The 18,821-nt window shown below is 37.3% G+C and overlaps 1 protein-coding gene across 1 annotated transcript in view; it reads right to left on the bottom strand.

The window, feature by feature from the left end:
* PTPRM (protein tyrosine phosphatase receptor type M) overlaps positions 1 to 18,821 on the bottom strand; it is a gene marked incomplete at both ends in the record, with an annotated part of 469,357 nt that overhangs the window by 268,940 nt on the left and 181,596 nt on the right. The window contains 2 exons of the mRNA XM_080338550.1: positions 8,151 to 8,444; positions 17,703 to 17,877. Coding sequence (XP_080194676.1) covers positions 8,151 to 8,444; positions 17,703 to 17,877 — 469 coding nt within the window. The remainder of the gene's footprint in view (positions 1 to 8,150; positions 8,445 to 17,702; positions 17,878 to 18,821) is intronic.

Genomic DNA, 18,821 nt, shown 5'->3' with positions numbered 1-18,821 from the left:
ATGGGAATCTAATAAAGTGAAGAATTACACCTCCATTTATATGACTGCTCTTCACACAACCAAAGACAGTCCTACCTAGCAGTTCTTAACAAACATTCAGTTTCCACCCCTATATTAGTCCAGCTATAATTGTCAGGAAAGAATCCTAAATGCTGCTTCTTGTTATTATGAGGAGTTCCTCATAACAAACCGATCTGACAGTCATGTTTCATATTCTGTGTCCTTATCACCACTAGAATGTGCCTATATTCCTCATACACTCCAGCATGTGTCAGAGAGAATGCCAAGAGATCCAGGTCTTTTCTGGAGTTTTCCTGTCCTCTTCCTGCCCTCCCCTTTACGTGGTGGGGAAGGAAATGTTCTGTTCCTCCAATGAGACCTCTGGATGCTGTAACTGAACCAAAAAATATGTATTTAGGGCATGATGAAGCCACAAAAGTGCAGAAATTAGTAATTTCTACATGACACCAGCTGATGTTAGGAAAAGTGTTTGTATGCACACGCTGAAGATTCACTGAACTGAGAACCCACCTGCAATTTCCCCTGTGAAGGAAAGACACACTTGAGATGCAAAGGCAGACATCCTGATACTGTTTTATTTTCTAAGAGAAAAATGTTTATTTTTCCCTATTGTTGGCAACCACAAATCTGAGGAGGCATCCAGAATCATGTGGTACTCAAACTTTTGCCTATGATAAATAGTCTTCCCATCACACTGTACCTCACTGTCCATACAGTCTCGGGGAATGACAGGAACATGTTGGAGAGATCATTATATGCCCTTGCTTGTGAAAGCGGAGTCCAGGAGAATTTAATAGACACCATGGTGACAGCTCTGAGGAAGTAATTGTTTGCTCAGTGTCCTCACAGTCAAAGTCTTCCCAGAGTTTGACAGAAACTCAGAATCACAGAATGGTTGAGGTAGGAAGGGTTTGGTCCATCTGAACCAAACACCTCCTACCCCACCCTTGCTCAAGCAGGACCAACTAGAGCAGGCTGCTCAGCACCATGTCAAGACAGCTTTTGAATATCTCCACTGCTCTCCCCTCACCTATCAAACCATTTCATTTCAGAAGGCTATCAGGTTCATTAAGCATGACTTCCCCTTTGTGAATCCATGCTGATCATGTTCTCCTGGTCATGTTTTTGTCATTCGTGTGTCTGGAAATCATTTCCAAGATTGGTTGTTCCATCACCTGCTCAGGGATTACAGTGAGGCTCACCAGCCTGGAGTTCCCTGGGACTTCCTTCTTGCCCTTCTTGAAGATAGGAGTGGCATTTGTTGCACCTGCATTTGCTGCCAATTATTGCATTTTTTTTTTGCTTTCATGGACTTAATGGACTCGCAGAGGGGAATTCTACACTGTGAGATGAAGAAGAGGAGAACTGGATTGAAAGAGACTTTTTTTTTTATGGGAGGAATTTGGATTATTTTGTTTTTTCTTGACTCAAAATCTCCAATAACACAAGGGAAGTCTGTTCTGTACAACAGCATCAGAGAAATCAGCTCAGTAAGAACAACTTGGGTGCTTGTTTCCAGGCAAGTGGCTGCCAAGGAAGAACTTTCATATAGTAGTCATAGCTGGACTTAATTTGTGTTTTCAGTAGGGACCTTTCTAAGAAGATGCATCTTTTTGTTTGTTTCCTAACCAGAGGTGACAACTGACACAGAGACATGGACATACATCCTACTAGGTAATATTTTATTGGAATTATATTGAAATCTATCAGCTTATCTTCTTCACATCCAAAAGCTGTGATACACCTGCTACACTGCAGAAAAACCAATACTAGCTTTTACCCTTGTGAACCTTATATGGGAATGATTTGTGTATCAGAAAGGTATTAGGAGAAAGGACAATACAGTAGGTATTCTCCATTTCAAATTTATATTAAAACCTTAACTTATTAATCCTTTCACAAGAAGACCATACATTAAATGTAAGTTCACTGTGAACTTCTTGTTCTGATAAATCAATGCAACTTCCTACTAAAGTTTATTACAGCTTGGGGTTTGGAATGGTGACTTTTGAAACACCATTGAACTTTTCAATGGAAAATATGATGGTGCAATATCTGCAGCCCTCCTCCTCGGGGTTCAGGTGCTTGTGATCTGAGGTCTAGCTCTGATTCAACGCAGCTGCACAACCTTGGTTCAAACTTCTGAGGGAACTGTTAAGTTCTGAGAAAGAGCTGTAGAAAAGAACCTCCAGTATGGCTTCAAGTTGACATTTTCTTATGATCACAAACCTAACTGATGTGCAGACTTTTTATATGGCTAAAAAAATGAACTTGTTCTCAAACAGTCCTCCAAGGTATAGCAATAAGAAGGAAGAACTTAATTCCCAGTGACATAAAGATCCTTACTCTTCTCTTGAGGCAAAAAGGTCAAAAGATTCAAAGAAACCAGCAAGGACAGAGAAAGGAAGCTGCCATTTCAACCTTGAGAAGTTCTTAGGAAGGAATTCATCTTCCCTACTAGTGATAGGGAATGGAGAACAGCATGGAAATAAGCAGCAAGTACCACTGAGATTCAAGACAGGCTAAGGCATGAACACTGACAAAGGGAGAGACTAACTACAGAATTAATGACAAAAGAAGATGGGAGGGTAGAAAACGGGGAAGACCAACTGCAAAGATGATTGAGTATTCAGAAACTCATACATTAGGGGCTGCAGACTGTCCATCTTGTAGGCCTTGGTGAGTGCTCCATGTACTGGGGTGGGAGGAAAGTGCTGCCATGGAGTATGATCTGGTGTACCTGAGCATGTTGGCTTGGCATGCAGGGTTCACGACAGTTGCTGGCCCATATCACGTGCCTAAAGATACTTTTGTCTGTTGCAACGTGTTGCAGTCAGTATAAGACAGCAAAGTATAGTATGATTTGTAGGGACTACCTAAAATGGCTAGATGGGGAAGATTAAGAGTTCTAGAATTCTTTGGCTTTGAATCAGGCTACAATTTTCAAGAGAGTGAAGCTATGTTACCTATCTGAATACTGTATTTCCATACTACAGACCTTATAAGCTCAGAAGTTCTGCACCCCTTTTAGCAACGAAAAGGAGGAAACAGAGAACTTAGATAACATTCCCAAGGAAAAATCAGGTTGTGCTCTGGTCCAGGTCTGATCATTTTCAGGATCTGGTAACAGGGGATGAGGTCTTAATTGATCAGAGGGAAGAGGATGCTCATTCTATCAGTGAGCATTTTGGCACATGTCATTTTTATCACAATGCCATTTTATGCCATTGGGCAGCACAGAACTGGTGAAGTAACTCTGACACCTTGGGAAATTACCCAGCTGAAGCCAAAGCAGTGAGCAAAATGAATAAAAGAAAACTATTATCTTCAAGAGTGGGGATTTAAAGAGTTGCTCTGCTCTGTTCTTCCAGATTGTAACAAGCCTTCCAGGAGTAACAGACAGTTTACAACTAACCTGCAGCAGTGATTCAAGAGCTCAGTTGTACTGGGAGCAACAGCTTTCCTCCTGACAAGCTCAGGTGATGGCATAGAAGAGACAGCAAAATGAACTATGTTAAAACATTCCTCTTACTTCCTTGGATGAGGAACGTGTGACTTCTCTGCCTGGAAAATTATTGGTTAAATTGACAGTGATTATTTTTCCACATACTCCAGGGCAATAATTGTGTCTTAGTACAGAGAAATAGAGTTCTGACCATTAAAAAAAACACCACAATTTTGGGGATAGTACATCAGAAGTTTCTTTCATGGGAGTTCTTTTATTTATTTTTTTAAGTTCCAGTAGGGTTTGCCGGTTCAGGGAAGGAAAAGATGGTAATTTTCTGGGTTTATTCCAAATATCAAAATGGAAAAAAAGACACCAACAAACCAAAACAACATGATGAGAAAAGGCAACAAATTTTCCCTAGATAGCCTTAAAAATGTCCTGCCTTAGCAGGAGAGAGTACTTTATTTTACTTTTTCTTGCTAAGATAGCTGGTTTTAAACTGTATATGCTCACCAGCAGATTAAAGGAACATCATTGTTTAGAAATAAAGTTTCATAATAGGGAGGCCATAGCAAAACCAAACCAAAACAAACCAAACCAACCAACCAAACAAACAAAAAATTGCAGGAGCTCATTTAGCAGCTCTGGATTTTCCAGGAGATGGTATAACTGGGGCACTGCCTCACCAGCAGAGTGCCGGGACACAAACTGGATCAAGATTTGTATCATGCAATACATGTCAAAGACAAAACACATTGCAAAGCACTGAAAAAAATAATTCTACCCACAGAAATATTGATATGGATAGGAGGAAACTACAAAACATAGTCTACCTCATTAATCCTTCAGCATTCCTGGTCAGGTTTTACTAGGGATGGTTCCACTGGTTTTGGGTCAGACTTAGAGAAGATTTGATTCCAGACATTTTCATGCACCAAAGGATTCCCAGTCTACTTCAGTAAGTATTGACTCTTAGATCCTCAATCTTATTATATCCCATATGGCAGAGCCACTGTTGGTTCTGTGCCTTCATGCAAAGTTTCTTTGGTTCAACCATTTGTGCAGCTGTTTAACTGCTGGCAATGGCTGGGTGGTTGAGGTCTCCACAGCAGTGGTTGGCATTGAACATCTGACACCGTGGTGACAGTCTTATTCCTCAGAGAACGGTGTCTGAAGTGTGAAGGTTTCTGATATCCTACCCCTAAATAACTCTAATTGTGGGCAACTACTCTGGAACTCTCATTTTACTACTCTACCAGAGTGAAAATGTACATCAGAGTAACCTGAGAAATACTGTATAATGGAAGTATTCTGTCATGTATCTCCTGATGAATTTTCTTCCCATGTCCCCCCACCCTTTTTTTATTTTTGATGGCAGCTCTCTTCTTGGTTCATAACACCCTACGAGACAGCTGTGGAAAGAGAAAACAACTGGTGATCCAAATTCCAGACAACCTGCGGAGGAACTCGTTTTGAGACCTTGAAATGAGAAAATCCCGTTCTTCTAAATCTGTCTCAAATGTGGTTCACAATGGCGAAAATTCATTAAACCCTTCTTTTTCAAACCTGAACTCCACGTTCTAGGTTAAATCTAACGCAGACCTGAATATGATTCCTCAGCCTTCCTGAACATTACACTGAAAAAGCACTTACATTTATATTACACTTCATCAAAAGGAAGCAAAGCACTTCAGAAAGCATGTAACTGCTCCACTGAGGGTGATGGAGCCAAGCCTGGAGAGATTTTTTTTTTCTTTGCATTCTAATTATAGATGCTTTTATTTACTAAAGTTACAGATAGGGGTTGTCTATTACAAGCCTCTGAGATCTCATTTTGCTAAAATGAAAACATATTTCAAATGCTTTGGAGAACTATTAAGATTATTGAATGTCTAGCATACTGCTTCAAATCTCTGAGTGGTTCACTAGACCCCTAGGGAATAGCCAAGCAGCATACAATTATCACAGTAATTAAAAAGGTGCAATGACTCTTCTCTTAAAGACTCCTGTTTTATTAATTCTATGGTATGCTTTGGAGACTGGCATTATTTTATTCCTACCCAGCTTAATTATACCATCATTAGTTTATCTGCACCTCTTTTTAAGCCCTTGGGCCAGTTATTAGCATGTCACTTGCTAACAGTTAACCAATAACCACTACACCTTCAAAGCAGGATCTTCTGCTATAAAAAAGCCAATTTGTAGAGACAGATTTTATATTATCATTCAATTCAAATTTTTCAGCCATCGCTTTCTGCTTTTAATTTAAGGGGGGTACTGTTTAGCTGAATGAAAACACAAATACTGCTGATATATTACAAGACATTACCAGGTAATAAAGTATTTTGAGTATACCATGGTTTAAGAGACTGAGTGCATGTTTCAGTATGCAACGGTATGTACCACTGCAAACACCAGAAAGCATATGATATTCTTAAATATAACTAAAATTCTGGATTTCTTCCTCTACTGGGTCTGGCTGAGATGGAGTTAAAGATTCCCTTCACAGCAACCTGTATGGTGCTGTGTTTTGGATTTGTGACTAAAACAAAGCTGATAACACACCAGCACTTTGAATGTTGCTGAGGAAGTGCTTGCACAGCCTCAAGGCTTTCTCTTTTTCTCACTCCACCCCCCAGCAGGTAGACTGGAGATGGACAAGAGGCTGGGAGGGGACACAGAGGGGACAGCTGAACACACCTGAACAAAGGAATATTCCATACCATATGATGCCAGCAATCAAAGCTCAAGAAAGGGAGAAGGAATGTGGAATGTTCACTATTATGGCATTTGTCTTCTCGAGTAACTACTACACACACCAATGCCCAGCTTCCCAGGCAGTGGCGAACATCTGCCTGACTGTGGGAAACAGTGAATAAATTTCTCATTTTGCTCTGCTCGTGAGTGCGGCTTTTGCTTCACCTATTAAACTGTCTTCACCTCAGACCATAAGTCTTCTTGCCTCTCTTCTGTTTTCTCCCTGTCCCATGGCAGAGGTGACTGAGTGGCTGTGTGGGCACTCAGCTGCTGACAGGCATCAGCCCCTGCAACGCGCTGACCCTTCAGTACAGACAGGCTCACTGACACAGCACCCACTGTCACATTATCTCACCATGTAAGAAGATGGTCAAACTATGAGAAAAACTGTCTTAATTTTAAAATAACTCAAGTATTTCTGTATTAAATACACACTTAGCTTGTCTAGACTGGTAATTTTACATTATTATGAGGCACAGTGACCCAGAAATCCTCCTGAAGGGAACTCTAATTGATTTTTATGCCTCACTTTTGACTAAGCTGAAATTATCTTAGTCTAGAATAGTTAAGTATTTAGTATTTATAACTTAACTGTACTGTTTTTTGCTATTTTTCCATTATCTACTTCTTTCCAGCAATGAGAGGAATAAAAAACAAACAAACAAACAAGAATATCAAAGAATTAGTTCTTGTATAAGCTAGCATCTTCAAAACATAATATTGGGATTCTGATAGCAACTATATTGCATTCTATGTCTGACATCACACCAATCGGTTCAACTGAAATGCCATTTAGCCACTGACCGGCAGTCAGGAGACTTTACAAATCTTCATTTTCATATGCAATGGAAATACTACATTATTTCTGTTGAAGTATATATTTTTTCCTGTTAAGAAGACAAATAACACCAAGATGTTCTTTAAAAGATAAGGATCAACAAAATAATACCATTTGCTTAGACCCATTTCCACTAGGTACACTTCTGCCTATCTTCTACCAACTTCACTGCAGCAGAAAGAAGATTCAAAATATTGGGTGAAAATACTAATGGCAAAAAAAAAAAAATCCAGGTCACAGTATACTCTATTATTTTCTGAGCAGCTGAATCCCAAATTAATATCACTGCAACTGTTCCTGAAAATTACTGTACAATTGCTTTTGTATAATAGGTCTGCTTTGTATCTTTTTGCAGTCAGAGGTCAGCACTATTAATTATAACTTCCAAAACAGGAGCCAGGACTGCTACACAGCACCGCAAATCACACTATCTAATTTAATGAAAAGACATGCTATCAGTCACTCAAGAAAGCAGTCCTTTGCTAAACCTCATCTGCTAATTGAGCCTTAGCAGTGCATACTTCTGCTGATACACACAAGACCTATTTCCACATTATCTACAACTTTGATGTAACTGACACTGAAAAAAAAAGGAAAATTAAAAAAAAAAAAAAAAAGGAAAAAAGAAACTTTATCCAAACCAAACAAAGTTCTTACCAAGTTTGGGATACTAGGCAACAGGAAAAAAAACAAACCAAAACAAAAGAAACAACAAAACAACAAACAAACAAACAAACCAGCCCCAAGATGAACTAACCCGACACTCAAACATACACTGCCAAGAGAGGCGTGTAATGATATGGACAGAGTTTATTGCATACCTGCTAGTAAAAACAGATTCTTTATACTGCACTCTACACTGACCGCTTTAAGACACGCACAGGTACGATTTCATCTATCGTCCACAGTGGCTCTGGAGGTTGGTTTCAAGGTCAGCCTAGCTGGGCAAATGCTAACAGCTTATACTCAAAAGCATTCAGTCTTAATTCCTGCAGCCTGATGGTTTAAGGTAGACAGTAAAAACTGCTAGTGCAATAACTTACTTTTTCAACCCTATCACTTTTCCAATCACTTTTAAGTACTCACCAGCACATTTTGTTCTTGTTTTGAGAGCTGGGCCAGGGGATCCCGTTCCTCCTTCACCTGGTCTTGTAAGTAACACGCTGATTTCATATTCTGTGTCAGGATCCAGGTGCCCGATTTTATAGCTTGTGGAGTCCACAGGTTGTATGTCATACCAGCTTCCACTTGAAGTTCGATACTCAACTTCCCTTTGAATGATGGGCCCATCCCCGTTGATGGAATTGGCATTCAACTGTATCCACAGGTAGGTTGCACCGACTGAGGAGAGCTGAGGTGGAGCAATGGGAACTGGTGGCTCTGAAGCACAAGTTACAAAAAGCAGCAATGATTATACTGGCATGTTTTCTGCTTCTAAAACATTCAAATAAGCAATGGGTCTTGTGCTATATTAGAGCTGAAGATTGCATGAAAATATGGATGTGAAGAATTCATCACTATAGATTAATTTATTTCCAATAAACTGCAATATGCAAACTTTTGCTTATGCACTTGAAGACTTGAATACGAAGCTTTTGTTTTATACCATGTAACTTCAAACTGCAAGCAACTGCAATTCTATTCACTAGACGTTACATGGCAAATTTTAACTTCCAATTTAAAAAGACAGATGATCAAAATACAGTTTGTACTGGATGTAAATAGAATTTCTACTCAAAACTAACATTTTTAAGCTAAAATTGATATTGAGGTCTATTCTTAGACACAGTCAGAACAGTGATTTTTGCATTAAAAGACAATGAATTTTTTACTCATTATATCTCTGGGACTGTACTACTCAGTCTTCAGATTTTCACACTTCTACGTATGTAGAATAAATATAGTATTTCTTCAAGTCCTATATCCTGATTAAACAGAAAAAGCTTCTAAATGAGAGCTCAGGGAATTCTTGAGTCTTTACTATACCTCTGACTCTATTTCATGTAATGGCTTACTTTCACTAACTACCACACAGAAGCAGTACTTCGTCTCACAGAGCAAGTATGTGTGTGATCTCCTGATAGTTTGCATTCTAAAGATTTTTAAACTGAGCAAAAATTTTAAACCACTTCTATTTATTACATGACAGACATTTTAAATTAGACCGAAGAAAAAAAAATTGCAGACATCACCTCTTTTTAAAGGCAAATAATAAATTCCTTTTTTTTCCTATTGATTAACCAGGAAATTACTCTGCTGTTTCATGCATCACATCTGCATAAAATTCACCTTCCCATTGGTTAAATATATTCATGTAGAATGAAACCAGGCCACTGTATTAAGGCACTGTTTGATCCAGTACTCTTAACATATCTATCAGCAAATACTGTCACCTTCTTAAGGCTACAGAGAATACCTAATGAACGTAAAACATCTGTCTCCCCTAAGCTGTAAGTTCAGATTTATCCCTTTTTGTTAACCATTTCCCTAAGTGTTGAGACACAGGTAGTCAAAAAGAAAAGAAGTTGAATTTATATATTTCATCACTTTCTCAATGACTTCAAAGACATTAAAGCAAAGAACATAAGTATTAATATTTCTTGAGAAATAGTAGAACTGCTATTTTAACAAACATTTAATTATCCTGTGTTATTCTACCTTTTTCATTTAGAGAAATAGTACCTAACTCACAGAGCACTAGGTATGATGATGAGCTATGCCTCAGGTAGACGGTGTTTCTAATTAGCACCGTACACTTTTATGTAAGCTTTAATCTGTGCAACCTGTTAGTAATCGCTGAAATATGACATCAGAAGACAAAAAACAGGCATCAGCCTTATATTTTTTCTTCTTAACAAAATTAATTGACTACTATCATGAAGAACATGAAGCAGTGGGTAACAGTTCAGAATGCCTCCAAAGATATCTACTAATTATTACTGATTGCAGGAGATATAAAAAGAGCTTAACATATTGTGGTAGATTCCAGTACATAAAAAAAAGAATATTGTTTACATTTTGAAATCACTAGGGAAAACACTGTTATATGGGAAAACACTGTTATATGTCAGTGGCAATATATGGCAAACTGATGTCATCCTTCAGTTAGACGTATACTGCAGTTTTATTGAAATTATTGTTTCTGAAGTATATAAACTACGGCTTCATACAGCAATAGCATGTCTGGAAACAGTTCTGACTTGACTCAAAATGATTTAGCATCAATTTAAATCATTAGGCTGTTTTGTGAACCAAGACATGAAATGGAACTTTTATAGAGCATCCTAAGGCATTTACTTAGCCATGCTGAAAGAACAGTTAATTACTTTGAAGTTTCAAATGCTACTAAATGCTGTTGAAGTGCCATTCAAAATGCAAACTCAGGAGTTAGGTCACCAAGGTTAGTGGTTACACCAATTCATTCCAAGTATTACAAGTACTTGAAACAGACAGTATTTTATTGTCTTTTTATCCCTCGGGGCATATTTTTCATTCCTTTGTGACCAAAGTGCAAAAGGTTAATGTAAGCTGCATGATTTGAGCAAAGCCTGCATATACTGCAGTTTAATACTAGTAATGTAGTTTAATACTATAAGTAGTCTTCTTACCAGAGTTCGAGTTTACATAAAAAGAATCTTTCATTACAAATACAATGCTCATTATTAAGTGATTGGTTAAAAACACGAGACCCAGAGTTAAGCAGACACTTTAATACAAACGGTGTACTATCAAATATAATGAGCTGATTTCATGACTAAAGCATGAAAGTTGTTCTTCTTACTTATTCATTTATTCCTCCTTTAGGCAGAACAATTTAGTTTTTTTAGGATACTGAGGACTTTGAGTCACTTAATCAGGTAAGTACCAGACAGCAGCACCATTTCTTCACTAAAAGCAGTTTTACTGGTGGCCACTGGGGTAGTGTCAAATAAATCCCATGCAAAGTGTTTTCTGATTAATATCTTTATGAAAATGGTACAATAGACCTGTGATTTTACAGCTGTGTATATTCAAGGAAGGAATTTCAACTGATTGCAGAAACAAGTTTATGGTTTAGCTTGAAGGAGTTCTTCCTTGTAAATCTGTCTTGAAACAGAAGCAAACAAAGCTGTTCAGTACCATGAAATCCTCTAAAGATAGGCTTTTAAAATAGAATATTAATTCAAACAAAGAAGGTAAGTTTATCCATTATTTCAAATTTAATGCTTTTGAGACTTTGGACAGACAGGTGACCTCTTTTTGATTTCTGTGACAAATAGCAATGGGTATCATCTCTTATGGAAAGAAAACAGTCGCCACCTTACAAAGTCAGCGGTTACTGCAAAAGACAGAAAGCTGTAGGCAGATGTTCTAATGTTACCCTACATAAATGGATCATTTACAGTAAATATGAGAAAAAGACAAAGCTTTTTTAAGAGCAGCTCTTCTCTTACACAGAGGATAAAACCAAATTTAGCCATACATGCATATAAACTATTTATCCTTATGTGTTTCTACATTAATTGGAAACGAAACAGCAACTGCTTTATTTACACTTCTTTGCACTTTAAATTATACAGATTTTCCAACTATTTTCTACAAGATCCTAAAATCCATATGTTGTGGAGACCTTTTACAATTTTAATAGGGAGGGGAAAGGCAGCACACAGATATGCCAATGGAGATAATATAAATCTCTGAGATTTAAATGAGTTGTATCATAGAACACAAAAAGGGCCATTTCTTCTCTGTGGCTCAAACAGCTAACTTGAAAAATGAAAAAATCTACTTCAATAGTAACAATAACATCTTTTAATTTTTCTTTTGAGGTAAGAGTTGGAGAACGGAACCAGGCTACATTTGCAGCAGAACAGGGAAGCAACACTTATCCTGCAAGCTATTTTTTTTTTTAAATTAAATAGTAACTGCTAGAAAGATAATGCCACAATATTCCCATGATACTGTTCAGCACATCATGAGCAGGTGGAGTGATAAAAATAAGGTATCAATCATCTCTGATGCTATGTCTACATTAATAATGTCATAACTATTATAAAACTAAACAATTGTAATTTTATAGTTTTGAAATCAACTAAACATTTTAAAGAATTTTTTTCTTCAATTTTCCTCTCTATTTTTTTTTTTAAATACATATGTATTATTATTGTCCTTTTTTAAGCATGCAAATGATCCCATCCCTTTGGAAACACTGGAGAGCAGTGCCATTTTGCAGCATTTAATTGTAGATAAAGGGCAACAAATACCCCCACTGATGACAAAAGACACAGCAATGATTTTGGAACATCACAGCTCTTCATGCAGTATTTTTTTCAAAAACATCTTTAAATAATTCCTACCAAAGCACTTAATTATTTAAGTAAACGATACCTCTAAATAGTGTGATGCATAACGCATGAGCTGATTTCAGAGTATTCCTTTGCTCCCTTGTGCAGACAGTTCCCTTTTCCACCAGCCTCAGCCCTCATCCTCGTTCTTACATAGGTATATATGTATGTAAGCACATACGTATTTTTGCACATGCATGTAATGTATACAAATTTGAGACTTTAACTTGAAGAAGTCTGCATTGTACATAACAGAATGGCAGTTTTGGTGGGGTATTTTTAGTAGCTTGTAAAAAATGCCCAGATTTTTACAGGAACAAAAAACCAGAAATATTCTTGACACAACTATTATCCTCCAAAAAAATGTTCCTGATTCAAAGCTTGGAGTCTTCAGCAGTTTCCTATGGAAAGTTTGCTAAGATGGCTGAACTACATCAACTGTTTTGGTTGGAGGTTTTCTCAAAACCTTCCGGCTGAGGCACACACTCACACTGGAAAATATCAGCCTGAAGTCAGTTTGCCAAAATATAAGCATCTGAAAGCAGGACCTAATGACAGGAGTTGTCAGGCAACCATAAAAATAAGTCCTAATGCCAACACTCCTTGTAAAAAGGAGTACAGACAGATTGATGGATCCAGCATGAAAGGCTGTTTGGCAGAGAGAGAAAACAGACGTTAAGCACCTGTGGGTACTTAATGTATGAGAACAACTGATACAACAGATAAGCAGTCTTCAATATTTTCTTACTGTATCTTGATCTCAAAACGATTTTGCCCTCCAGAATAAATTCTTTTCTCTAGAGGTCCAGAAGAGGTTTGGTTCTGTTCCTCGTGTTAAATCTTCCACTTGGAAAGATGCCAGCATTTAAGCTGCCAACATTACAGATGGTTACCTTACCATGGCCTCACTTAAAAACCTAACAAAACTCTTTTTAACCAATTTGACACCTAGGTTTACCTTGTTTGAACTCAATAAGCAGTCTGAACTCTGTAATAATCTGATGTCTGCTCAGACAGGCTCATTCTGTTCTCCTAAAACTAATCTGTGTTGGATCTGCCCACTATTAGAAAAATGCAATCTAGGGACCATATGTAGAAGTCTAATTTATTTCACCAAATAGATTTAATCAATTCCACCCTACTATTTTCCTTTTGCTCAATGTTTGATTACTTTTATGTCACCTATTATATACAAACTGCTGGTTTTTTTACAATAAGTGGGTGATGTGACAAGGCCAATTTACGTCTCCGATTAGATAGAGCGACATTTCAATCCAATTCTCTGACAAACTTAGATGAGGATACTGAGTAGTTTGAGCACACCCAATGACAAGGCACTTGTCTTTTCAGCCCTTCCTATCAGAACAAACACTCTGGTAAATTGAAAACCTCCCCTTCAGGATTTATTTATATAGAGAAATCAATACTTTATTTCACCATCTTCTAAAAGGCATATAACACCAACAAGTTTTAAAAAAAAATAAAAAAATAAAAAAATTCCTTTTTTCCCTTCTTGTTTAAGACCAGAATAATTGTTCACTGACAGGCTTTTTGCTCATTATCTAGATAATATTCATGTTTACAGTTCTTTAATAAGATAACATAGGATTAACTGTCAGGTCTTTAATTCCTTTTTATTTCTCTATACAGATTAAACCTTGCTATAACTATACCTGCTCAGGTAAAAAAAAAAAAAATAAAGGAACACTTGGCATCTTCTTATGTATCTCTAATGTTCAAGATTTGATTCCTATTCTTATGTGATTTCAGGTTTGTAGCAATACTAGTGGCCTTTCTGAAAGTTCCGGTACCTGGTCTCCAGTGCCATACAACATCACACACCACAGCAGTACTGCAAACACTAAAGCTGTTTATGTAAGAAAGTAACTGTAAGCTACTTAGAGTAAGTTCCCGTTTGGTGAAACTACACCTACAATGAAGTAGACTGAACGTTGTATAGAGTTGTAACCCACTGTACTGTGCAAATGTTACATAAAAGCAGAGATATTTTGAAAGGATCCCAACTCTAATGCAGGATTTACTTATTTCCAACTTGAGTTACAAGTTCAGAAGCCAGAATGAAACAAAAAACAAATGTGAAGAACTGATTCTCTTTAACTTAGAAACGCTAGGTTTGACTCTCCTGTCATCATAGCAATGTAATTCCAGGGAAGTTCCTCTTAAAACAGCTTAGTTACACCAGCATAAATAAGAAGAGAATTAGATTCATTGTTTCCAGCAAAGAGTGGGGAGTAATTACACCACAGTTTCTACACATACTATTATTAAGCCATCAGTAATTCCCAAGTATGTACTAAGCACTACATGCAGTAAGGGTAAATGTACGTTTTTTCATGATCTATCGAATGTAATGGATTAAAAAAAGATATAGCTGCACTGAAATCAATCCATTATCTTTGAACTCTGCTAACTAACATTGCAGAAAAGCTGCTGAAAAAATTAGGAAATACAATTTCTTAATTATACACCATCAATAATAACAAAGCATATTTACTAATGAGTCCCTAATACTGCTATTACAGTATAGTCATCTAAGGTTTTATAGCACAACATTTAAAATGGGTCTTTTTAGGTCAGAAGGAATGATCTGCAGGTGGTCTCATAAAAGCTCCAATACAGGCAACGGGGATTACCATAATTACTTTGCTACTCTACAAGTAGCTAATGGGATTACACCTGAAGGCCAGCCACTTGTTCACAGCACCCAGTGCAAATTTTCAGAAAGAATCTGGGTAAGCACAAATGCTTTTATGATATGCCTCATAATTTCATTTACTGCACCACAAAAGCAGCACTAATAAATTAAAACACCCTAACTTGAAGAAATTTTTTAAAAAAATCTAACTTCTCTGGCTTTCTGAACCTCCAGCTACTGCTTGCAGTCAGTCTTCTATCTGCCTCTTTCAAGCAGTCTCCCTTCTTCCTCGTTCCCACTGATGCTGGGTCTAAAAAATGCTTCATCATTCCTGTTGGGATTCATACTCCACCCTTTTTTGCCCTCTTTGCTGACTCCTATACATTTCCACTTTTGTTCACTCCTTTTATTTCCATTTCATGCTATTTTTGCTTGGGCTGAAATAGCCTCATTTTTTCCACCACACTTTATAATTATATTCTCATCTCACCTTCTCTATTTGTTTCCTTCTTCATCTGTCTATTCAAATATGCTGTTTCCCTGAAAATAAGACCTACCCCAAAAATAAGCCCTAGCATGACTTCTCAGGATTTTTGAGGATGCTTGAAATATAAGTCCTACTCCAAAAATAAGCCCTAGTTACAGTTCATTAAAAAAGTCAGTTTAAAAAGTGACAAGGCAGCTATACATGTAAAAAAAGTGGTAAGTTTTAGAACAAAAATTAATATAAGACCCTGTCTTACTTTCAGGGAAACAGGGTAGCTCATCTAAGTTTTCACACTACGATTTGTTTTGTCATGTTATCGTCACACACTGGTTATTCACAGTCTCCTTCTCGTCTTGTCCTGCTTCCCTCCCCTTTCTCTGAACCACATCCACTAAAACTATATTCTTACTTTTGGAAAATGGTTCCTTCTACTCTTGCATCTTCTACTGGGAATCTATTATTTCACAGTCTAACCCATAGCCAAACTTTCCTCCTCTCTAATCAACCCCGGCACATCTCACATACACTGTGCTACCCATATCACCTCTCCATTATTTCGCTCCTCATTTTCTTCTTAAATATCCCCCTCAATTTTTATTCGATTCATAAAGCTCATCCTTATCTACAGCCTGTTAACCTTCCTATAGGTCTTCTTAATGTAAACTCAACTGTTCTTCACACTTTGTTTCATGTTTTTTTTTTCCCCTCAACATTTTTCCTTTGCTTTTTTAATGTCTTGACCTGATTCTTTATTTATGCCACTGTGCCTCCTGTCCTTCAAAGCCCTCCTTTATTGCTTGCTTCTGATAGACATGCTTTCCATACTGATTTCAGAAACAAGATCCATGCTACATTTTCAGATGTACCAGTTATCTCACACTTTGATTATTGCCCTACACATAAGTTGCCTTTAGGAAAAGGGTCACATCTTTAAAGAGTCCTGCCAAATCCCATATAGGTTTATAAAGATATAAAATAATTTAAAATAGTCAGGAGAAAGAAAATAGAAAATCCCAGATCAACTAATAACAAAAGTCCCTTATCCAGTCTGCTGTCTGCAACCAGAACTGTACAAGTTCTTACACTTCAATAGGTACTGATTTTTTTCATTAGATGACTAAGTCATAAGAAATGTTAATTTGTATCTTAACCCACAAGACAAAACCTAGAGCAGAATTCGGAAAGCAGAGTGGTAAAGAAGATATTGCATAAAAAATAATTTCTTGTTCCTAATTCTATTAGAAATGTTATAATGATATCATCCATGATAATCCGAATGCTACCCACAAAAGAAAAAAGTTCTATCCAACGAGGGATACTGTTTCTAAAATTAGAGGATGCATAATAGATGCAAGTGTATCCTTCCTAATTCCCAGAGGAAAATTCCTCACCTGTGGTGATTTTAAATTTAGGGCACTTGTGCACTCCTTGCCAACTTGCATCAAATTGTTTTTACAAAGATGAGAAAAAGAGCCTCTAGTTCTTCATCTCACTTCATGTTTGTCAGGCACAGAACGGACCAGAATGGGAAGACATGTAACAATAATGTGGCTCCACAGCTTGGGTGCTACAGAATCTAGTCATATTGTATTCCTCTAAAACACTACTATAACTGTAAAAAGCAATCAAAATGCAATTTAAATATCATGACTGTTTAAAAATGGTTTTAGTTTTCTATTACAAGGATGAACATACCTATCTGCATTCTATTTACATTTAAGAGTTTCCTCCTGTTTTTAAAAATATCCCTCCATATGCTGAAATATGTGTATTTTATGTGTCAAATTTAATGTAAATCCTTCATATTTTGCAGTAAACATATTTTTAGAATGCAATTTTCATAAAGGAGGTAAACAGCCAGTATTATGTTCACATCTTTTAAAAAAGATCTTGTAAATATACTCTTAAAGACATATAGTTCTAGACAGTGCATTTTGGGGAATTATTTACAACATCGATCAACAAGTAACTAGTTAATTAGTCCTGGCTTCTTCTGTCATTCTCTTGTTACACTTGGATAGGCTCTTAAGATTTACATAAACAGAGTCTATTCATTGAACCTCTTATCGACTTTAACAGGCTCTGGGTGACATTCTTACTACATTAGAAATTGCAGGTCCTCATTCCATACACTGAGCATGCAAACACTGATTTTTTTAATTGTGAAATACCTTTGACTATCAGTTCTGCATAGTTTGATACACCAACTCCTCCTTCTGTCCGAATCATGCAGCGATAGTTGCCAGCGTCCCGCTTCGTGGCATTTACCACACTAAAAAGGGCTACAAATCGGCGAAAGTTGAACACTTTTATGTCCTTCAAAGGTGCATCTCTTACATAAATACCCTAGGCAAAGAAACAAAAATAAAGAATATTATTAGTCATATTTAGTATTTTAAAAATATACTGAAAACCGATTTTATTTCTCTCAGGTTCCCCAAGAGGACATGTAAAACAAAAGCAGAAGTCTGGATGTCACTTTTGCACATGTTTACGCTGTGTGAGGCTTTACTGCCTTCCCATGCGAGTTAAACCATTCATCATCAGTGGGCGACCATTCATCTGGAACAGCTGCTTTCAACTCTTTATAGATTAACTAATAGAAAGATTTAAGAGCAATGTAACATTTACTTGCTTGGCTTGCTTTACACAAATATTTAAAGCTACTTCGTTTAAAGAAACATGAAACCCAGCATAGCCAGTCTCCTCTTTCTCTTCCCCTGTGCATCTGCTATGTGGCACATACATCTTGCACAGCTTGCAGGGAAGTGTCAGTGGATGGTTCTCATACAGCAGCACCTATACACAGGGTTATCAGCACCTCAGATGGAAGAGACCAGGCACAGATTCACCAGGCGATGACCAACAAAGCCAAAGTTGTCTCCATCTCTCACTTCCTCAGCATGATACCAGGAACTGGGCTGTTTCTACCTCAGTGCAGTGTCTTGCCCTCAATTCAACATCTTGCAAGCACAGCACGAGAAAACCAGCTTTGGAGCACAAGGCCCAGCATGAGCTTCATGCTCTGGCCTCCTGCTTCATGTGATCCAGTGCATGCCTGGAGGAGGGGAAAAGGAAGGGTACCAGACAGAAAAGGACAATGATGACATCCATGTCCTCTGACACAAAGATGAGGGCAGTGAGACTTGGCTCTCAGATCCTTATCAGAACTCGAAATAGGATACATGCACTATGAACACGCAAAGCCCTCAGAAAATACAAAATCATCAAATTACCAGAGCTGGCTGTAAAAAAAAAATATACAAAATCTAGTGACAACATTTCCTCAA

This window comes from Nesoenas mayeri (assembly GCF_963082525.1).
Source record: "Nesoenas mayeri genome assembly, chromosome: 2".
NCBI classification, from domain to species: Eukaryota; Metazoa; Chordata; class Aves; order Columbiformes; family Columbidae; genus Nesoenas; species Nesoenas mayeri.
Note: the sequence above shows the minus strand (reverse complement) of the source record. Positions and strands in the feature narration are given on the sequence as shown.